Source organism: Lontra canadensis, unplaced genomic scaffold, assembly GCF_010015895.1.
Source record: "Lontra canadensis isolate GAN:19392208 unplaced genomic scaffold, GSC_riverotter_1.0 scaffold7, whole genome shotgun sequence".
Classification (NCBI taxonomy): Eukaryota; Metazoa; Chordata; class Mammalia; order Carnivora; family Mustelidae; genus Lontra; species Lontra canadensis.
In genome coordinates, this window is record NW_022631001.1 from 23,754,777 (window position 1) to 23,778,367 (window position 23,591).

General features: G+C 45.8%; 1 protein-coding gene and 2 pseudogenes across 1 annotated transcript; all 3 read left to right on the plus strand.

The window, feature by feature from the left end:
- The first annotated feature begins 183 nt into the window (after positions 1 to 183).
- Positions 184 to 3,106, plus strand: LOC116865267 (annotated as a pseudogene).
- Positions 3,107 to 17,099: 13,993 nt separating this feature from the next.
- Positions 17,100 to 18,071, plus strand: LOC116865268 (olfactory receptor 2AT4). The gene has a single exon (XM_032853554.1). The coding sequence runs from the start codon at positions 17,100 to 17,102 to the stop codon at positions 18,069 to 18,071; it is 972 nt and encodes a 323-aa protein (XP_032709445.1).
- A 1,920-nt stretch (positions 18,072 to 19,991) lies between these two features.
- Positions 19,992 to 21,569, plus strand: LOC116865269 (annotated as a pseudogene).
- The last annotated feature ends 2,022 nt before the right edge of the window (positions 21,570 to 23,591 follow it).

A 23,591-nucleotide genomic window follows, 5' to 3' on the forward strand; every position in this document is an offset into this window, starting at 1 on the left:
AGCGTGGTTTTGCCACCAACCCCCGTGTGATCTTGAGCAAGTCACTCCCTTCTCTGGGCTTTTTTAGTTTGAAAGACAAGGAGAAATGGAACTGGGGAAAAGATGAATGGGGATCAGACAGTCCTAATGGGGTTTCAGGAGGCTTCTGGCTCTGAGGCGCCGTGATTGCCCAGCAAACCCGGCATGCGCAGCTCCCACGGGCCCAGTCTGCGGAGGGCACAGCCGCTTGGACTCACAGCAACTCACAGGGAACGCGGTTTGGATCAATTTCAGTGCTAAAAGAAAATAGAAAACCCTGCCGACGAGTCCATTAGGGGAAAAAGTTGAGTTTCCCTCAGGTGAACCATTTCAGTCATAAATTCATTTATTAAAAAATATTTCCTGAGGCTTTCCGATGAGCTGGTTTTACCAGGTGCGGGGTGTATAACATTTCCGCTCAGGACATGGGGCCTGGCTGCCATGACTTTCTCCTCACAGCTGGGCCAATCCATCTCTTCCCTAAGGCATTTCTCGAAAAGAACATTTTTCTAGACATGTAGGGCCTCCGTTTGGTAACCAACCCATCTGAAACTGTTGGAAAACACCCTCAGAAGGAAATAGAAATTTATAGTTGTCTCTGACATCAGCCTAAGAAATCCAGAGGAAAATCAAACCTTTGGCCTAATTTTTCCCTAGGTGGAAAGCAGAGCTTCCCAGTTCTCCAGGTGTCCAAGCTTGGTGGACGGAGGCCAAGACCAGAGCCCGGAGGCCTGCTTTCCAGGACCAAGTCTGGCAACGAGCTGCTGTTGACCTGGGCTTGTTCCCCACCCCCAGCCCCACAGATTCGCGTTTGTGAAAAAAGGACCGGAGACTGGCTTCTCTGCAGGGCCCTTTCCACTCTTACACATCCTGTGACATGAGAAGGGTTTTGTTAAGAGAGAGAGAAGCAGGAGGTGGTCTTGGAAAACCAGGCAACACTGCTCATGCCGTGGTTGGGAGAGAGAGGCAGTGATCTGAATGTCAATATACCCTGGCCCCAGATCACAGAGTCAAGGTCAAGGGCGAGCCCACACCTCCTGCAGCTCAGTTCCGGGGGTTGCAGAGTCTCCCTTCAGGAATCGGGCCAGCGGCCAGGGTTGAGCGATGACCTTCTTCAGTCGCCTTCGGGGAGCAGGGTGCCTCCCTGTGGAGCGATCTGCCAGCTCTCCTGACACTGGTTCTCTGCAGTGCCCTCTGAACTGGGGCCAAGAAAGGAATGCTCCGGGGTGCTGGGCATAAAATGGCTGATGACTAACACCTGCCAAGCTGCTGCAGCCAGGAAGGGGAAAGACATATGGAAGGTCCCTGGAGGCCGGGTTGTTGTTTTTTTTTTTTTTTTTCCCCCTGTAGGGAGAATTCATCTTCAATTCAGGAAATGACTCCCTCCCCCAAAGTCATATACAGTACCTCTACCCTTCTGGGGTAACCATCATTCAGGTTTGCTGGGGACAGAGCGATTTCCTGGGACATGGAAATTTCGGGACTAAAAACAGACAGTTCTGGGACAATTGGGAAAATCAGTTCTGGTTGCTCCCTGGATATGACAAAATAGCCAGGATACAAAGACAGGTCACAGGCACCCAGGTTACATGGGGATAGACGGAGCGCTCCACTAGCGGCTCCAGAGATAAGGAAGCCAATCTTGGGCTAAGGAGACAGCAGTCTGTAGTGTTCCTCAGAGGGAGCCACTCTCCCTATCCCTCCCACAATAAGATGGCCCAGAAAGGGAATCCTTAAGGGAATGGAAATATAGGGACAAGGGACACTGATTCAAGAGACACAACATCACAGCCCAGATGGAGTGAGACAAGAATGAGTGGGGTATAGAGGAGGAATCAAATTCAGAGCTGTACAGAAATGGTTATCTCAGTGTCCCCAAAGAAGTGTTCTCACCAGTTCTGTAGAGCTCATGATCTGTAAGCCTCTATCAGAAACCACTGACAATCCTAGGCTCAGAGGGAGGAAGGTAGAATCAAGGGAACCTTATGGCAAATTATGTCAGGTTTTCACTGCAGACCTTACCCTCGTCATCCTCAACCAGTGAACTTGTTATCTTCCCGATATCTCAGATCTAAAAACTCCATCCAGGAATTTCCATGTAGAGATCTCCGAACCAGATGGGCTAGTGCCGAATGACTGCACTCAAGGTTCTAGTGCTAATGGTGGGCAAAGTCTTGTAAGGGTCCATCAACATCACCATACCCAGAATGTTCCTTCACCTGTGGTGGCAGGGACTAGGCTGCCAGATTCCAGCCTCCACAAGCCCATGGACTTCTTTCTGATCAATCTCTCAGCCCTGGACATCCTCTGCACCACGACCACTGTCCCCAAGATGCCATCCCTCCTCTTGCTTGGGGACCGCTTCCTCAGTTTCCCCGCCTGCTTCCTGCAGATCCACCTCTTCCACAGCTTCCCCTGCTTAGAAGCCTTCATCCTGGTGGCCGTGGCTATGACTGCTATGTGGCTATCTGCCGCCCCCTGGCCTATACCCTGTCCTCATGACCTGCACACCGATGCCACCCTGGCAGCCTGAGCCTGGCTCACTGCCCTCCTCCCGCACATCCCCACCGGGGTGCAGACTTCCTGCTTGGCCTTTGACAATGCAGCTCACATCCCTAACTGCTTCTGTGACCACCTGGCTGTGGTCCAGGCCTCCTGCTCTGCCACCACGTCCCAGACCCTCACGGGCTTCTGCATCACTGTGGAGGTGTCCTTCCTGCCCCTTCTCCTGGTGCTTCTCTCCTGTGCCAACATCCTGGCTTTGGTGCTTCGCATCAGCTCCTGAGAAGGACGTTTGAAAGCCTTCTCCACCTGCAGCTCCCACCTCTTGGTGGTTGGTACCTACAACTCACTCATTGCCATAGCCTCTGTGGCCTACAGGGCTGACCTGCCCCTCGACTCCCACATCGTGGGCAATGTGGTGTGTGTTCTTCTCACATCTGTCCTCAACCCTCTCATCTACACCCTGGGGAACAAGGATGTCAAAGCAGCCATCACCAGCACAACAAGTGTCTGGGACCCAGGGCATTCTGGAGACCGTTTATCCTTAGATGTAGCTAATTCTGCTACCAAGATACCAGTGTGCTAAAAAGAAAGAATGCCATCAAAAAAGTTTCTTGACAGGAAGAATGACGTAGAGTAGAACCCAAAATATACCATCGAAGATTCCATTTCCATTAATGATAGACTAAGTTATAAAATCAACACTTCTGTGGAAAGAAAAATGTCAGATAAAATAGAAAAATTATCTTCTTTTAAGTGTCAAAATTATCATTTTCATAGTTCAGTGGGCAGTGTGCCAGTCTCATAAAAGTATCAAATAGATTTTTTAATATAAGGCTAAAATAGTAATAAAGATGAGAACACAGAAAGGTTAGTTATTAAGACATGAATGGGTGGCTCAGTGGGTTAAAGCCTCTGACTTCAGCTTGGGTCATGATCCCAGGGTCCTGGGATCGAGCCCCACATCGGGCTCTCTGCTCAGCAGGGAGCCTGCTTTCCTTCCTCTCTCTCTGCCTGCCTCTCTGCCTACTTGTGATCTCTGTCTATCAAATAAATAAATAAAAGATCTTTAAATTTCAAAAAAAGACATGAATAGACATATGGGTCAATGGGACAGAAGAGAAAGCCCAGAATCAGACCCTTAAATATATGAACAATCAATATATGAAGGGAATGACATTGCAGATCATTGTAAAGACAGGCATATAATAAATGGTATCAGTACGATCAGGTATCCATATATCAAAAAATGAAATTGCCTCTCAACTCAAGCAAACACAAAAAGCAATCTCATTCAATACCTGAATATGGAAGGCAAAACTACAAAACTATATAGGAGACTACAGTCCTCATCTTGGGATGGAGAGATATTTCTTAAGCAAGGTTTTTTTAAAGCTCTGAAGCTAGAAAAAAGCAAAGGATACATTTGACTGCTTTAAAATATAGAATCTCTGTTCATCAAAAGACACCAGGAAGAGGGTAGAATGCCAAACTACAGAACAGAAAGTTATTTGCAATGCATATGACCAACTAAAGGACTCGGGATTCATCCAGAATATATAGAGAATTCCTTCAGGTCAATTTTTTAAAATAATCAAGTCATTAGGTAAATTAGCAAATACTTCACAAGCAAATGTTCAATAAATCTAAGAAAACAGGCTCAACCTAGCAGTAACAGGAGAGGAGTAAGTTACCACAACAAATACCACTGGAAAGCCATCAGACTGGCTAAAATGTCAAAGTCAGCCAAAGCCCAAGGAGGCAAACATGAGGATTGACGGAGCACTCATACTCCGATAGTAGACGTGTTTGTTGGCACAACTACTTTGGAAAACACTTTATCACTATCTTACAATGTTGAAGATACACATATTCTATTATTTGGCATAGCTAATTTCTTCTCTAACTTGTAAAATGTTCATAAGACATAATGCTGTACACCAAAAAAATATGAAGGAATTACATATACACACAACATGAGTATCTCCCAGAAAGAGATGAAAGAATCTAGTGTTGAGCGAAAGAACCATGACTCAAAAGGATATATATAGCATGATTCCAATTATATGAAGTTCAAAGACAGGCAAACCTAAACTATATTTTTTATCAATAGATAGAGATGACATACACTGTGAAGAAAAGAGAAGACATATTTATTATAAAAACAAAAATCAGGGGTGCCTGGGTGGCTCAATGGGTTAAGCCTCTGCCTTCGGTTCAGGTCATGATCTCAGGCGTCCCCTCAGGCTTTGCCTGGGGAGCGCCTTGGGGCGGTGTGCCTCCGGCAGCTCAGGACCTGGTGCAGACCGCGGGGAGGACGGATATGACCTTCTCCTGCCTGGAAAATCTTAAGATCTGAGAAGTTTCACTGCATACCTGAGAGAGAGAGAGAGAGAGCAAGTGAGCATAAGCAGGAGGAGCAGCAGGAAAAGGGAGAGGGAGAAGCAGGCTCCCCATCAAGCAGGGAGCCCAATGCGGGACTCAACAGGAGCTAAAGGCAGATGCTCAACCGACTGAGCCATCTAGGCGCCCTCTATATTTTTCCAATCTGTTTAGAATCTCTGTATTTTTCCAATCTGTTTTGGAATCCCAAAATCCCGATCCTGGGATCGAGTCCCACCCACATCAGGCTCTCTGCTCGGCAGGAAGCCTGCTTCCTCCTCTCTCTCTCTCTCTCTCTCTCTCTGCCTGCCTCTCTGCCTACTTGTGATCTCTCTCTGTCAAATAAATAAATAAAATCTTAAAAAAAAAATCAGGGTTATTGCTGTAAGAGAGGGAGAGGGATGTGAATCAGAGAGCTGCACCAAGGGCCTTCTGAGGAATTGTCAGTTTCATTCTCCCCTGAATGGTGGTGACACGGTTGTTCACTTTACAATCAAACTCTCTGTATAGACTTATACACTTATACATTGTGGCTCCATATGAATACTGTATTTCATAATAAACTCTTACAAGACATCATGCCATCAGGCAGAGGCTGCAATGGTAGCTCTCAGTGTTCAGTCCAAGTGTTTCCATGGGTAGGATGGTTTGTGGTGGTTTTTGCATTCGTAGTAAGCATTGAGCTGCCCAATATAATTTTCCCTGTTTGTCTATCCATTTAAGAAGATTTTGATTAACCTTTGGGAGGTGCATGACCATGTGGTAAAAGCTAGAGACCCACAGAGAGAGATTGGGACAGTCACTGCCCTCAATTTGCTTAAAATCTAGTGAGGAAGATGGACTCGAGGAGGAATAGCACAGTGTGTTAGGTGCTGTATCAAAGGGAAGCACAGGGGATGGTGGGAGCATGGAGGATGGTGTTTAATCCAAGACAAAAATGTCTCCCGTAAATATATATTAACCTACGGCACCTGCTACTGCTTGTTTAGGAGTCTTCATGGAGTTAACAACATGGCAGATATGGACTGACTGAACAGAAGCCCTGAGCTGCTCCCATCAAGAAGGAGAAGTTTCGTTCTGGAGCTGACCAGAATGCGGGATGGACTCCTTGTCATGGGGTGCTGATTTTTTTAGCTTAGACCCCCACCTCAGTCAAGAAATGGAGTTCTCACTCAAGCAAACACAGAAGACTTTGCCACTCAGTCTTCCTCAGAAATCCCATAGGTCAAAAAAGGGTGGACAGAACTACAGTGCCCCCTGAAAAAGGCAGGAAGGAAAACCACTCTCAGAAAAGTGAATGGCTCAGGCGGTGACATTCTTGTGGCATGTGTTAAAGAAAGAAAATCTTTCTTAGCAAATTGTGATAAAGTTGCAGCGTGTGATGGGACTTGAAGCAAGGGCATTAGCAGAGAGTGAGAATTTCAGCAAACAGCAATGGGGTCTTTTAAAGCCACGATGGTAGCAATTTTAAGTCAAAATTGTGAATCAAGACATTTTTAGTGAACTCCTGTCCCCATTTCTGCTCCTTCCACCTGTTGCATTCCCTTTACAAAAATTATTTTTATTCATTTTTTTCTTTCCATTTTTAATGTAAGCATATCCATAGACTTACACACACATATACAACATATAAATACAGCTATATTATCTCTTTCTTGGAGAAATAGTAACATATTAGAAGACTGGTCTGCACCTTGATTTTGAAAAGTTAATCAACAGTTGGTGGAGATAAAGTTTTTGTTCGAGCAAAAAAAAAAAAAAAAAAAACTGGTGGTGGGAGAAGGACAGGGTCATCGCTGGAGAGACTGGCCTTAGGTAGGAGCATGAAAAGTTAGTCCAGGGGAATAGGCTGGAAGACAGAAGGAAGGCAGGCATGGATGCCGGCAGGCAAGTGAGCATGGGATGGGACTCCGTGCACTCCTCTCCTGATTGGCTGGAATAACAACAGAAGAGGTATTGGTGAATTGAAGAGAGAAAAAAATCGTCAGGAAGAGGAAATGAGGGAACAAACCAGGGACATATCAGATGACTGCCTGCCAGAATTAAGGTCTGTGAAGAGCTCTTACATTAAGCTTGGATAAGATACATGTACACCAGGAAAATGCTTTCTTAAAATCCATCTCACTTCTCCGTAAGGGTGCAGGGCTCATCCTGAGTCAAGGTATGTGGGACTGATGTCCCAGTGTTACTGATTCTTCCCAGTGGAGGTTTCTTTTTTTATCCAAGCATTAGGATAATTCCATAAGCCAACTGGTTTTCAGACAGCAATGATCTGATTTTTTTTTTAATCTGATCATTTATCTGTCCTCATAAGTGGCTACCTATGCTTCTTGTCAAGAAAATAAAATCTGTCTGCTAAGTGACATATATCAAGTACATATATCATGAGCCTACTATATGGTATATTTTATATCTCAATGTTATCGGGAAAGGAAGGAAGAAAAAAAAACACTAAAAAATGAATTCTGAAATGTCAAATGCTAGTTTAAAATGCTTCTAAACTTGGTTACAACGTTGAGTTCTAAAGATGGTTCCACTTACCACTTACACGTAGTGAAAATACTTATGTAGTCATGAGATTATGATTCCATTACAAGAATGATATTTATGGTAATACCATTTCCTCTGCATTAATTTCTTATATTCTTGATGCTAAGTAAAATGCGTATAATATGCTAAATTCTTATTTTGTGCTTTCTGTTTATGTTTCAAACAGCATGGTTCACTTTAATTTCTTTTATCCTCCTCTTACATGTTCTTCAAATATATTCCCAGCATTGTCCACAGTACCCGGTCTAGTTCCATCTTTGAAGCCATCATTATTACTAAACTAGATATTTTGGTCCCAAGCCATATATATTTTAAATAACCTGCCCATTATTCTATTCTATATATCTTTAAAATAATAAAAACTCTATCACTGAATGCTGCTTCCACAAATATGTGGAAATTAAACAGCACACCCTTAAAAAACCAATGGGTCAAAAAAGAAATCACAAGGAAAATCGGAAAATATCTTGTAGAAAATGAAAACACAACATAGCCAAAATCAGGGGATACAGCTAAAACAAGTGCTTCGAGAGAAATGTAGACCCATAAATGCTCATATGAAAAAAGAAGAAAATCTCAAGTTAACCATCTATTATTATTAGATTATTTATTAATAATCTAATTTTTACTTTAAGAAATTATTCTTTTATCATTTTTCTTTAAAAACAAACTCAACTCAAAGCAAGCAGTAGGCACGAAATAACAATAAAGATTAGAATGGAAACAAATAAAAAAAGGATGGGAAAAATTAACAAAATCAAAACTGGGTCTTCGAATACATCAATAAGATTGATGAACATTTAGGTAGATTGACTAAGAAAAAAAAGAGAAAAGACCCCCAATTACTAAAATCAAAAGTGAAGGAGGGAACATTACGACTGCACCGCAGAGACATAAATACAAAATGTCAAAGGCAGAGACCAGCATGCCACACCTGAATACAGAAGGCTGAACTTACCACCAGCTTAAGCATTGGGAATGTTCCAGCATACGGTTCTGAGGAACACGGGGAGCTGATCTCACACAGGGCTGGGGACGATGTGGAGGGGAGGGGCTGGTGGACCTTCAGGGGTGCTGGTATTGAGGGAACAGTTTGCCTTCGGTGGTGGAAGTGTGGTTACTGGGGGGAGGGTGTTGCTGGGTGGCTGACTTTTAGACTGGCTGGCTTTCAGGAACGTGAATATTAGTGCAAAGCTGTCATTGAGCAATTAAACAGGTTTAAAACAAGTTCTGAGGACTATTTGTTACCATGGCTATCGAACAGCCCATCATTTCCTAGAAGCCTGAGGACATTTTCATTCTCAGAGGTAATAAAGTAAATCATATTTTATCCCCTAATGTTATACTAGGAAGTCTTAAAGTGTTGGCTTTTTGCAAAGAAATCTCAGCCACCAGATTAGTTCTATTTTGGCTCATTTTTGTCGGTAAAACGAAATAAAATTAGAAACCTGAAAGGGATCTAAATCTTGGTTTCGGTTTGCTTTCTCTGACCTACCGTAGTTCAAATGATGGTTGTTTTCTCTGTGATCCCTTCCTACCAATAACCGAGTCTTGTCATTAGTTTCATTCATCACACCCCAAAAAGACTTTAGTCTTTTTCATGCTGCCAAAAGCTGGCTTTGGGGGCTTTGGGGGGTTGTTTTCTTAAAGATGTTATTTATTTATTTTGAGAGAGAGAGAGAGAGAAGGGGGAGGAGGGCAGAGGTAGAGGGAGAGACAGAATTCGAAGCGGACTCCCTGCTGTGGCAGAGCCCAACGTGGGGCTCCACCTCATGAGCCTGAGATCACAACCCCACCAAGAAGCAAGAGTCTGACACTTACCTGATTGAGCCACCCAGGTGCACCTGTTTTTGTTTTTGTTTATGTACAAACCTGGTTTTTAATTTTTTTTTAAGTGAAGTATAGTTGATGCACAACATTACAACATAGTGTTCGACAAAGTCTAGATGTTATGCTGTGCAGCTACCTTCTGTTGCCATACAACACCATCATTGCAATAGGTGTTTATTAAGGAGCTCTGTCGTGGGCAACCCTGTCGGGGTCCCCTCTCACTCTTGAGAGCTTTTTCTGTATCTTCACTTAATAAACTTCTATCGTTTTATTCACACACACACACACACACACACACACACAAGGAGCTCGATCATGTCTGAGGAACAGAAAACAGAACAAAAATCCACCTAACAGTCCAGTGATTCTGCGGGAATTCTTTGCCTTTAACTTGAGAGTGGTTAGATCTCCTCCCCTAGAAAAACCCTCAGCTTTTACCTTTGTGGCCGTGAAGCAAAGATCCACATATACAAATTTATCCCAAACCAAAATTCCTCTCTTCAGTTGGAAGGAGTAGATCTGGAGAGGAGGAGAGACCAAAGAAAGTTCTGGTTTGTTCTTCAACAAAATTTCCCAAACCGTCTTCAGTCCCCTCAGAAGTTCCTTCTATCAGAAGGGGCTACAGCCTCTGCTGTACTATTCTTTCGGTTTCCAGGAAGCTGCCAATGGCTTAGTAATCTTGCATCCCGCAGTTGTAAATCTACAGTTGGCAGACATCGCTTCTGGAAGTCTCTACTGTGGGCTGAAATGCTTTTGCCCTGGGTCCGGGCAGCAGCAATAGGTCCAGGTGCAGCGAGGTCATCTCAGTCATTGCTGGAGTTCATGTTCTCGGAGTCTCTGGGTTTGAAGCTGGGACGTCCCTGCTGCAACAGGTGAATCCTTAAACTCTACCTCTGACCCTAACAATGCACTATATAGTAATTAGTTGATTTAAAATAAAACAAAACAAAATAAAATAAAACAAAAGGTGCTTGCTGCTTGGCCCAGGAGTTCTACTTCTAAAGACCTATCTGAGAGAAATATCTGGGTACCTATCCCCAAAATGCATGTTAAAAGGACATTAATTATAATAATGTTCAGAATAGCAATAATTGTGTACAACCTAGATGTTCATTGGCAGGGAAATGATGAAATATTTTGAAATCTGAAAATACATGAAATAATTGGTGTCATATCCATACTATGAAATACCAAGTAACAGATTAAAAGAATGAAGTATGTCAGACAGAAAGGTTCCAAGATTCAGTAAGTTGGAATATAAGTGACACCCTAAGAACAAAATGACTCTATGTTAGAGGAAAAACGAAGCAGTCCCTCCAACCGCCCCACCACACACGCATGCTTAGGGAAGGTGTGGAAGAAACACCAAATCGTTACCTTTGGCAGGGGGAGGGGAAATATGAGGAAGGGTTGGTGTGAAGAAAGCATTTACCTTTTACTCTATAAATCTCCATATTGCTTAAACTACTTTACAATGGGATCTATTTATTACTAGTGAAATTTTAAAAATTGCTTAAATTTTATACAGATTAGTGGAAGCGTGACAGAGTCAGAAAGTGAGAGCTATGGAGCCACAGGAAAGAATCTGACAGACTGAGGTACGAACAGGCTGTGACCCAGCTTGGGCCCTGCCTGAGGCTGGGGCACAGTCCGCCCTGCCCCACGTTCTTCCCACAGAACCTTAGCAAGTCCCTCCTGGAACAGCTGTGGTAGTGTGTCCCGGTGGTACAACAGGGTTTTCCTATTTTGGTTCATCCAAATAACAGCTCTCCCTTACTGAACGTTTACCATGTGCTAGACCCGAGCTCAGCACCTAAACCTTCCCAGAAACCTGCAGGATAGGCAATGCTGTTATACCCTTTTCACAGGTAAGAAAATAAAGGCCCAGGGAGGTTAAGGGATTTATCCAAAGAGACATCACTGAAAAGAACTGAGGTCTATGCCATTGGCCGATGTGCTGCTGAACAGCTGAACTGCAATGGGAATCTTGGGCCCAAATTCCAGCTCTGCCAGCAGCCCCTCATGTGACCCTGGGCAAGTCATTTCCCTTCACTGGATTTTTCCTCAGCTCTCAAATAATGGGGACAGTCCTGGCCCTGCCTGTCTTCCCTGGCTGTTGTGGGGCCAGATGGGAAAAAAGAATTGAACTCTTACATGGGTGATAAAGTTCTGGGACCCATGAGGGTTGTTAATGACACTATTTCCATTACCTGCAAAGCCCAGGGCCACGTCCCCCACTCCACCCTAGGGAGGTGGTCCCAGCTGGCGGGTGTGGAGTCCTTTAGGGGAGCCAACTTGAGGGAGAAGGCCCCAGCAGGCCCTGACTCCAGGGTTTAATGGGCCATGGCCCAGCTCCTTCCTGGCTCTTCCCCCAGGGCCAAGTGTGGTGACTCTACAGCAGACAGCAATGTGGATCAGGCCTGCAGGTGAGCTGAGCCGGGGCTGGAGTTTTCCAGAAGCACACAGGTTCAGAGAGGCCAGGGATGTGTACAGCCATAGTCAGGGGCCCAGGGTGCACCCCCGGTCCGTGTGGCTCTGGGACAGACACCCCGACAGGAGGGGCAGGGATAGGCAGTCACAGGCAAGAGGCTGATGCTTTTGTGAGAGTTTCTCACAGAGAGGCAAGGCCGATCACAGTGAAAGAAAGGGAAATATTTAGTGAAGCATCTGTAACACTGTGAGTCACGGGTGAGGGAACTGCAGTTCAGGGGGAAAGTGGAAAGCGGTGAGGCCAGAATGGAAACCCAGGTTGCTGTAGCTCCAATTACTGAGCCCAGACTCTATCACGTGCACATATCCTGCTCTTGGGCTACGGGAACGGCACAGGATAGTGAAAATACTGTGGGAGGATGGTGTGGATTTGGGAGTTGTGGTGAAGCGTGATGATGCTGTGACCATGAGGGGCAAGCATGCCACAGGGCCCTCGCTCTCCCTCCTCAGAGGCTGGGGCCGTGAGACGGCCATTTTGATCCCTCACCGGGCCAGACACGAGACGTGCTCCAAGACGCTCACTCAGCCAGAGGAGACTATCTCTTCCAAAGCCCTCTTTTACAGGTAGAAAACTGAGGCTCAGGGACCCAAAGTCACAGCTGGCAAGAGGCAGAGCTGGTCCAGGAAGCACCGCTCTTGGTCACTAGGCAGGATTCAGGCTTTGGCTGCAGGCTAGCCCCAGATCACCCTCTGCTCTCACCCCAGAGAGATGGACCTTGGGGCCTTGGGGATGGACCCTCATTTTCTCCTTTGTTCAAGAGACATAACCACTCCCTGGCAGGCTTGGATGCTGAGAGGAGAGGATGTATGTAAATTGCAGCATAGGGCTGAACCTTCTAGTGAGTGGGTTTTTTTCTGTCCTCTGTCCCCCACCAGTGCTGTAATGTGGTTCACAGATATTCCTGACCAAGGAAATTTCCCGAACAATATCTTCAGTGCCCTTAAGCACCAAAAACACCCCTGTAATACATATTCAGCATGAACTCCCTTCATCTAAACCACAAACTAAATGTAAGGAAGTCCAGAAATTTCTGATTATGAGCACAATGCTACATTGGGGCTTTTCAAAAATATCAGATACCAAATTCATGCAAAAACGTTTTTCAGTGTTCTTGTCTAGTGGTGCCCAAGCTTATGCTCTATCTGTTGCCTAGGTGCATTCTGAGAAAACAGGAGTTTAGGGAAGGGAAGTGCCTTAGTGCTTTTCAGGGGGAGCAAATCAGTCTCACTGGTGAGTCTGTTTCGTGGCCCCAGGAGGGAGGGCAGCCAGGGCTTCTCCTGAGGGATCCTCAGCTCCAGGGGAAATCCAGCCCCGTGGAGAGTCTAGTTTTTGTTCTGTCACTGGCTTACTGTGTGACCTTGAGCAAACCACAGCCCATTTCTGAGCCCTCCCTCCCCACCCCCATTTGTGTGCCCTAGCTGTGTGAGAAATGGTCAAACTAAAACTCTCTCCTGCCTAATGACCCCTTCATGCTGACTGCATGATTCAGCAGCCACTCAAGGCCTGCTGGGAAAGCTGCGTTTTGGCTCCCGTCTCTGGACCACCGAGCTCCTGGTAGGGGTGGTGGCTCACTTTCCAATAGAAACAATTGGGCTCCGTGATGGCCCTGCATGTGCTCAGGCCTGGTGGACCCACGGAAACAGAAAGAGACAGAGACATCCCCCACCCCCAGTATGATCGTAGTGATGACGAAGGAAAGCACAGGGACCCTGAAAGCCAGAAAAGAGGGCCCAAGCCAGCTAAGACCAGCAAAGCCACTTGGGAGAGGGAGCATTTGAGTTGAGGCAGGCAGAAGAAGAAGAAGGCAAGAGTAAGGAGTTACCATGTGACTAGAGTAAGAAGAAATAAGGCTGCGGGAAGATCGATCTTGGACGGCAGGCGAGGGGGTCATCTTCTCTCATGAAAAATCCTTATGAACACCACATAGAAGCCAGAAAACTGGTCTCAAGACCCGCCTTGGCTGTGAACTTGTTGGCTGACCTTGAGAAGACGCTCTGTTTCCCAACTTCAGACAGCATTTGCCCTCTCTACCAGTGTTGTTGAGTAGAAGCAGGACAGAGGAGTGAGGATAGGGGCTACTGATGGACTTGCTGGCTCTGAATTATTTCACCTCACACCCCAGCTCTACTTAACTCAGTGACCATCAGTCCCAAATCATCTCCTCTGAGCTATAATGACATGTAGGCAAATGCAGCTGGCACCATTTGGGGTTATGAGGAAAACCTGGTCAGCTGGCCAAGGCAGGTTGGGTCTGGTGGTCTTTTTAGCTGAGAATTAACTCTTTTCAGCTGAGGTGCAGCAGCTTTGCTCTCCTGCCTGGGGACTGGGGCCTGACCTTCAGAACACAGTATTTTTTTTTTTCTTTCAAGGCAGCATTCACAATGAAGTGGTTTGTTCCATGTGTCTTTTGGGAAAGGCATTTTACCAGCCTTCACTCCCTAAGGAGAAGCCAGGCCACCCACCACACACACTAGAGATTAAAGAACAAATTGAAATTACTTTTTTCCCCCAAGTTAAAATTTCTGATTGTGGCTGCCAATATCAGCTTAGAAATGGAGAAAAAAAGAGGAAAAAATTTTGCCCCAATCTCTTCCCAAATGAAAACTTCCAGATTGTCCAGGAGACATGATCTAGAGAGAGCCCCAGTCTGGGAGTCTGAGACCTGAGTTCTGGTCCTCGTTCTGTGACTGACTGGCCCCATGTGATCTTGGGCAAGCCTTTGGCCTTTCAGTCTATAAAGAAAAAATCTGGCAACCATTTTCAGGTTTGGTATTCTTATGATTCAATGACATGAGAGAGGTTTTAGCACGAGTCAGAGAAACAGGACAGTTCTGGAAAAATCAAGGAGGGAGTAGTTTTAGAAATCATCAAGGTTAACGAGGCCATGATATAAAGTGACCATGGACTTGTTCCTGTGTATGAAAGGAATCCATATGCCCAGTCAGTTGAAGGCCTCCAGGTCTGTGAGTGCTCAGAAGCACACATCTCTCCTTCCTTGACAAGGGAAGCCCCTGAGGTAGGGGCTTGTGCCTTAGGCACTGTCACAAGAATATTGTGTTTTTCTCTGCAACAGTGGCCCCTAAGACCCCTAAGTTTCCTTCTTATCTGGGGCTAGGGAAGTCTACAGGCTACCATTCATCAGGAAATCCTGCTCTCCTGCAGCAGCAACTAGCAGAGAGGGAACAAATCATATCACACAGGAAAGCCTTCCAGTCTTTCTTTCTGCCACTGGATTGAATATACCTTTAACCCTGACTCCTATCAGCAAGCGACTTCTCCAACATAAGGCTGCCTCTGCCATTCCTCTCACTGTAGTAGGACAAAAAGCCATACACACAGAGGCAAGATTTAAAATATTCTGTTGGTTTTGTTTGCCTGCTTGCTTGCTTGTTTAAATAAGGTATAACTCAGGCGTAATAAAGCCTACAATATTAGGTACAGATATAGATCTAGCTATAAATATAGCTATAGCTCTAGATTCAGACATCATAGTCACAGACACAGATACAGATATTGATATACATACAAATATAGATCTATAGGGGCACCCAGGTTGCTCAGTCAGTTAAGCAGCTGCCTTCAGCTCAGATCATGATCCCAGAGTCCTGGGATCAAGCCCCGCATTGGGCTCCCTGTTCAGCGGGGAGTCTGCTTCTCCCTCTGCCCCCCAGTCCTGCTCATATTCTCTCTCTTTCTCTCTCTCTCCCTCTCTCAAATAAATAAATAAAATCTTTTTTTAAAAAGACAAATATAGATATATAAATGTAAATAGATCAGCTAAAGATATAGCATATTTTCAGCAACCCAGAAGGCTCCCTTGAGCCCAGCTTAGTCAAATCTCCCCACAAAGTTGAGCTAATCAAGGCTTGAGTTAGGTTCAGTTTCAGTTTTCATAAGATTCATTTTCTAACTTGGACTTGCTCTTGTTCTTAAGGTATGGCCTCCTGGGCTGTGGATTGTTAACATGGCGGATCTCTGTCTCCTCAGCCCTGAAAGATTGTAGATTTGCTTCTACCCTTTGGAGGTTTTGAACTTAAGCTTTAGCAACCTTGACACCTACTCCCTCAACACACACACACACACACACACACACACACACACAGCTTCAGATTTTTTTTTTTTTTTTACAGCTTCAGAAATTTTGAAAATGTTTTGAGGATAAGACCTTTATGTTTTGGAGGCAGGCTCTTTCCCTCTAATCTCTTAAGCATCATGGGATCTACCTTTTAGAAGTCTCTTTATTATTTTTTTTGGAAGCCTCAAGCCCTGCTCTTTTGCATACCCCCCCAGATTCAGAAGCTGTTCCATGGGGAAAACCTGTTAAGCATTTAGATTGTCTTAAATTTCCAGTATGTTTTACAAAACTTTTTTGACTGCCAAAAAGCACTCCTTTTTCCTTCCGTCATCTGTGTCCCTCTGCCTGGGCCAAGTCCAAGCCACGCAATGGTCCCCAAATCAAATATTCCCAGGAAGGATAAGAACCGGTGATTGGCAGTTCACTTTGGAGAGTCCCTCCTCTCTGGAGTTCCAATTCATTTCATCCTCATGGCAGCCATGTTTCTCCAATTTATTTAAAAAAATGTTATCTGTGTAATTTCTCCAAGTTTTCCTAGTTGTTGCCATGCAAGAGTTGGGCCACCATGACCTATTACATAGTACATAGAAGTCCAGATACGTAGCTTAAGAGGTATATGGAAGAAAACGCTACTCAAGGCATACAAGCAAGAAACAGGTTTAATAAGTATATGAGCAGAAGCAGGTTGTGGAGAGCCTTGGAGACAGCAGCCCTTACAAGATGGCGGCGAGATGGTAGAATTTGAGTGAGTGCAAAACTAGAAACACAAGCGTAAGGACTTGGTTTGAGAGAAGAGACATCCCAAGCCAGACAACATGGGACCCAGGATGAAGACTAGAAGAACTCTTTCCAAGCATTTTTCACAATTATAATTCTGTAATCAACTGTTAAGATCTGACTTTTTCAGTAAGACGTGATCTCTCAGGTAGGAATTTCGTCTGCTTTCCTCACTTTCGTCACTGTATCACGTGAACACAACATAATGACTTCCGTCTGGTAGGTTATTATGAATTAGTAATTAATATTTGACCAAGGAAGAAAGGGAGGAACTTGGGGTTCCCATGATAGATATCAATAAATACCACAATTTACAATCAGTCTACTAGAATTGGCTGTAAGTGATTGTGCTTATGTTAACTATAAACATTAAAAAATGTCATTCTAGAGTCCTTTGTTTCTATGGTTTTCAGATATCTCCAGGATCCAGATGTTCCAGCTGCCTATCTCCCAGAAATCCAGCTCTGCTTCACTATGGAGGCCACAACCTGCAATGGATCAGCGGATGGATCACCAGTCTTCTACCTGGTGGGAATCCCCTCTCTGCCAGAGACCTTCTTTCTCCCTGTGTTCTTTATTTTCCTCCTCTTCTATCTTCTCATCCTTCTGGGAAATGCCCTGATCCTGGTGGTTGTGGTGGCAGAGCCCAGCCTCCACAAGCCCATGTATTTCTTCCTGATCAACCTCTCAACCCTGGACATTCTCTTCACCACGACCACTGTCCCCAAGATGCTGTCCCTGTTCCTGCTTGGAGACCACTTCCTCAGCTTCCCTGCCTGCTTATTGCAAATGTACCTCTTCCAAAGCTTCACATGTTCAGAAGCCTTCATCCTGGTGGTCATGGCCTATGACCGCTATGTGGCTATCTGCCGCCCCCTGCACTACCCTGTCCACATGACCCCACAGACCAATGCTGCATTGGCAGCCTGTGCCTGGTTTATTGCTCTCCTCCTGCCCATCCCAGCAGCGGTCAAGACCTCCCAGATGGCATATAACAACATTGCTCACATCTACCATTGTTTCTGTGATCACCTGGCTCTGGTCCAGGCCTCCTGTTCTGACACCATGCCCCAGACCCTCATGGGCTTCTGCATCGCCATGGTGGTATCCTTCCTGCCCCTTCTCCTGGTGCTTCTCTCCTATGCCCATATCCTGGCTTCGGTACTTCGCATCAGCTCCCGAGAAGGACGTTCGAAAGCCTTCTCCACCTGCAGCTCTCACCTCCTGGTGGTTGGTACCTACTACTCATCCATTGCCATAGCCTATGTGGCATATAGGGCCGACCTGCCCCTCGACTTCCACATCATGGGCAACGTGGCATATGCCATTCTCACACCAATCCTCAACCCTCTCATTTATACGCTGAGAAACAAGGATGTCAAGGCAGCCATCACCAAAATCACGTATCTCAAGATCCAGTCTTGGATAAGAATCCTTGCGCTTTAGACGCAGCTAATTCTGCACTCAGGACACCAAATAACAGCACCCGAGACAGATTAGGAGCTCAATAAATATTGTTGAGTAAATAAATTAATGAATATAGAATGATAAAAGAGAATTCAACCGAGCAGACGGTTCCAACAGGCCAAGTCAGGTAGACAAAATGACACATCCATGCATTTCAGTCAGACTTCCCATCAAAATAAAAAGTCTACACCATTGGCATAAAGGGCTGAGCCCTTGAGGACTGTTAATGATACTCATCTCGTTATCAGCAAAGTCTAGGGACAAATCCTACCCTCCCCGTATATGTCCTAAGAGATGCCAGGGAGTTGATCTCTGAGGGATGGAGTGTACAGTTCCCATAGGAGGACCATCTTGAAAGAAAGTACCCAAGAGACCTAGCTAAAAAGAGAGAGCTTTGGGTCTAATGGGTCATGGCTCCATAGCAAAAAGGCCTTGTATGGAGATACCACAGGAGATACCGTGTGGACCAGGGTTAGCCGGTGAGTAGGGCTAGGGATAAAGTGCCCCACGACAGGCAGAGAATGCTGGGGTGGGAAAACAAGGCAGAGAGGCCAGGACCTATAAACCAGGACCAGGGATGAGGAAGAGAGATTGGGTGCACAAGATGGAGGCAACCAGGATCTAGGCTGGCTGTGGATACACGGGCTGTGGGACCTTAGACCACCTATCCTGGCAGATCTGGACAAGGTGCGCCTCTGGGTGGGATTGCAAAGCAGCCAAGCAGAGGAGGGAAGAGAAAACTGCTGGACTCAGTGACCCTGAGGACCTCTCTGGCCTTGACCCTCGGCGTTTCTGCCTCCCAGATGTCCTATTCTGCCTCACCCGGGACTGTTGGCCACAACTCCCTCTCTGAGTGCAGAAATGCCCATGCTATGCAGTCGCATCCCTTCAGGTGTGAGAAAATCCCAGAGGCCCAACGTCTCAGGGTGGGGTTCAGAGAGTAAGGGATAAGCCTCTCAATTTGGGACGGAGGACTTTCACTCTTGGGCAAGGTCCTTGGGTCTGACTTCTGGAAGATTTCAAAGAAACTTTTGAATTGGCAGATACCATGTCTTGTTTCAGCACTCGCCAGAGGGAGACTCAGAAAGAAATATGAAATATAGATTTCTCTCATGTTATCAATGGAATAAAAATGGAAAGGGAAACAGAAAATCTTGGTCCTGGTATTTTCTCCTCAAGTTTCTTCCCTGGAAACTTGAACTTCTGGATCCTCCAGGAAACATGACATAGAAGAAAGAGCCTGTTTTTGGAAACAAAGGCCTGAGCTCTGGTTGGGGGCCCTGCAGGTTGCCTGTGGCAGCTGGGAAAGTCCCTTTCTTTCTTTCTTTTTAAAAAATATTTGTTTATGTATTTCAGAGAGACAGAGAGACTGGGGGGAGGGGAAGAGGGAGAAAATCTTCAAGCCAACTCCTCCCTGAGCGTGGAGCTTGACATGGGGCTCAATCCCACGACCCTGAGATCACCACCAAGTGTCAGATGCTTAACTGACTGAGTCTCCCAAGTGCCCCAACCCTCTGCCCATACTATGCTCACTCTCTGGTCTTTGGGGAGAAAATTGTTGCATTTGAAAATAAAAATGTTTTTCCAGTTTTTACATTGCTGGTCTTCCACACAGAGGTGTTGTGAGAAGAGAGAAAAATTGGAGGTGACTCCAGGAAAATCATGGGGACACTGCTCATGGAGTCACTGGGATTAGTGAGACAGGAATACCAATATCTATATAGATTTCTCGGGGCCCTTTGTCCAAGGGACAAATCCAACAGAGAGGGCAAATCAGTATTTCCCTTAGCTCAAAGCCCCAGATCTGTGGGTTGAAAACCCAGAATCCCTTCTGGTTCCTCTGGGAGGGGTTCTTTCACCTTTGAGCAGCTACTGCAAGCCAGTTTCTCTCTATGGTCAATGCCCCCCAAGTCACATGACAACTTCTGCCCAGGGGCCAGGGGCCTGCTGGGTAGTGGACATGCAATGGTTAAACAAAAGCCCCCTGCTGAGCCGCAGCAGTCAGCAGGAAGCTACAGAAGATACCTATGTCCTATGGAGTCACACAGATGCTGTCTTGGATTCTTTGTTGCTGCCAATTGTGGGAGAAGCCACCATCAGTTCTGACTCCAATCAGGTCCCATCAAGGGCATTTCCAATGTCACTTTCTTCACTGTAACCTGACAAAGAGCCCCACACCCAGAGACAACAGAATCCTTCCATAACATGTAACACAACTATAATTAAATAATTATGTGATTCGTTGCTTAATGTCTCTTTTTTCCACTAGAAACATCTCCATGAAGTTAGAGACCGTCTCTGTCTTGTTCAAGTATTTACTCGATACCCAGCATGTGACACATGGTTGCATATTGTAGACACTTTCCCATACTTGATTATAAAAGAAAAGAGTGTAACCTTAATTATGCAGTGATAATCACAAAATTATCATTCCAGAAGCATTGATTGTTCTGATTTCCAGATATGATTTGTCCCCAGATGTTTCCACTCCCTATTTCCTGGGCATCCATAGTAACCCACCACAGAGACCATAGCCTGTAATAGATCAGAGGAGTCCTCAGCCATCTTCTACCTGGTGGGCATTCCCTTTCTGCCCACATCCCTCTTTCTTCCTATCTTCTTTGTCTTTCTCCTGCTCTACCTGCTCATCCTAGTGGCTGTGGTGGCATAGCCCAGCTTCCACAAGCCCATGGACTTCTTTCTGATCAGTCTCTCAGCCCTGGACATCCTCTGCACCATGACCACTGTCCCCAAGATGCCATCCCTCCTCTTGCTTGGGGACCGCTTCCTCAGTTTCCCCGCCTGCTTCCTGCAGATTCACCTCTTCCACAGCTTCTCCTGCTCAGAAGCCTTCATCCTGGTGGCCGTGGCTATGACCGCTGTGTGGTTATCTGCCGCCCCCTGGGCTATACCTTGCCCTCATGACCCGCACACCGATGCCACCCTGGCAGCCTGAGCCTGGCTCACTGCCCTCCTCCCGCACATCCCCACCGGGGTGCAGACTTCTGCTTGGCCTTTGACAATGCAGCTCACATCCCTAACTGCTTCTGTGACCACCTGGCTGTGGTCCAGGCCTCCTGCTCTGCCACCACGTCTCAGACCCTCACGGGCTTCTGCATCACTGTGGAGGTGTCCTTCCTGCCCCTTCTCCTGGTGCTTCTCTCCTGTGCTCATATCCTGGCTTTGGTGCTTTGCATCATCTCCCAAGAAGGACGCTCAAAAGCCTTTTCCACCTGCTGCTCCCACCTCTTGGTGGTTGGTACCTACTACTCACTCATTGCCATAGCCTCTGTGGCCTACAGGGCCGACCTGCCCCTCAACTCCCACATCATGGCCAATGTGGTGTATGCTCTTCTCACCCCTGTCCTCAACCCTCTCATCTATGCCCTAAGGAACAAGGATGTCAAAGCAGCCATCACCAAAACGACAAGTCTCCAGGACCCAAAGAATGTGAGGAACCCTGATTCACAGGTGTAACTTTACCTACTCACAAATGCCAATAACAATAGAAGGAAAAGTAGAAAATTCAGATAGCCAGGTAGAAAAAAAATCTCAAAATACAGCTCTAGGTGTTTCTCCTCCATTATAATAAAATAATGATTTTCTTTCCTTCTTTTTTTTTAAGATTTTATTTATTCATTTGACACAGAGAGAGACACAGTGAGAGGGAACACAAGCAGAGGGAGTGGGAGAAGCAGGCTTCCCGCTGAGCAAGGAGTCTGACGTGAGGCTCGATCCCAGGACCCTGGGATCATGAACTGAGCCGAAGACAGCTGCTTAACCACTGAGCCACCTAGGCACCCACCTTTCCTTAATTCACAGATAAAACATAAAGGATTTTTCTATTCAATTTTTAAGTTATGAATCCCAAATCTCACAAGACTATGAAGATAATTGTGATCACAATTCCATTAGCTCCAAGAATTTTGAATCTCAGAGACTTCAAGCCTTTGACTAGCAAGAAATTCCATCTTTCCCCTTGTGTCTCTTCTTCCTGTATTTCTAGATGTCCCCAGGATTGCCAACAGATAGTGCGAATCAGCCTTGCCCTTTTCTGCTGTGGTAGCAAGTCAGAAATCCCCTTCGAGAAAAAAGTCTGACACTGCCACCCTCTCGGTCCTCGTTGCCTGAAAACTCACTGCCACAACAAATACTATAATACCACTCACACGGGAAATTTTCCTCTGGTTTCTAGACACTCGTGTCATAAAAGTAGAGCAGACCCTTCCTCTAGCTTCTGCTTAGGTAAAGGACGTTCCTTCCCAAACCTGTGTGGGCATCGAAGCCTTACAGTTCTTTTATTTCCCAGCCATTCCACAACAATGGGGAGCTAAGTAGAGAAGTCTCCCTTTACGGTTACTATGTTGTGTCTACAACCTCTAGTCTTTCTCTTTTTCCTCTTTCTGGCCCTAGCAGCCCAGCCGGGCTCCTTATTCTTTCCCCCCCATGTCAGATTGCCTCTTGAAGACCTGTCTAGCTTGTCCAGACAGGGACAGACAGACCGTACAGTGAAAGTATCTGGGGGACCCGGGTGACAGATAACCTCATCTCTGGCTCATCACAGATACTGTCATTCCAATTTCCAGGGTTCAATGTTCTGCCACTCATGGCGCTAATTTTAACGGTTTTCCTGTTGCATAAAACCCAAGGTAGCTGGGAGTTCATCCAGTGAAGCAGCTCAGCCAAGGGGAGGATTTGTTCCCAGTTTCCGTGTTCCACGGTCTCACCAATCCTGTTGTGGTCAGAAAGGGTTTCTGGAAGCAGAATGACAGCAAGGCTCTCAGTCTCCTTGTTGACTGCCCCTGAGCAACTGGAATCTGGACTCATGCTCTTCTATCTAAATCACATGCACTCTCCAGCACTTGCCTTAGTCCTTGAAATTGGTCTCTAGACCTCTATCGGACCACAGTCCTCAAGGTCTAAAAAAAGACAACTTAGTAAGTTGCCTTGCCTCTGAGCTCCATAAGCTCTTAGAATCTAACCTGGGGACGTGGAAGGGATTTTTTTTTTCTCTTTACTCCACTACCACCAGATAAACAACTCCATGAGTATCACCAGATTACTACTGAAGTTCTGTCTTGTGCAAGTTCTTTTCTGGTACCAGTTTCAGATTCAGTTCAGGGCTGTCGTTTCCCGCGTGTTGGCAGAACCTCATGACATCTTTTCATCTTCAGTTCCCCTTCTAGAAGGGACATTGACTGAATCACAGTGGATTACGGTGCTACGGAATCCCAGGCTGGTTCCACCCCACTCACTGTGTCCTTCTCCTAAACATTTTTCAGGAGCGGACCTGAAACAATAGCAGCAACAATGATAATGGTAATAACATTTCCCGCCTGCAGCCTCACCCACCACGAGGCACAGTCAATGCGTATCTCCCAGTTAAAAAAAATAGTTTCAACCTTTACGCATCACAGGACACTATCAAGAAAGGGAAAAACCGATCCCCAGAATGGGAGAAAATACTTGCAAAGCATACACCTGACAAGGGATTAATAT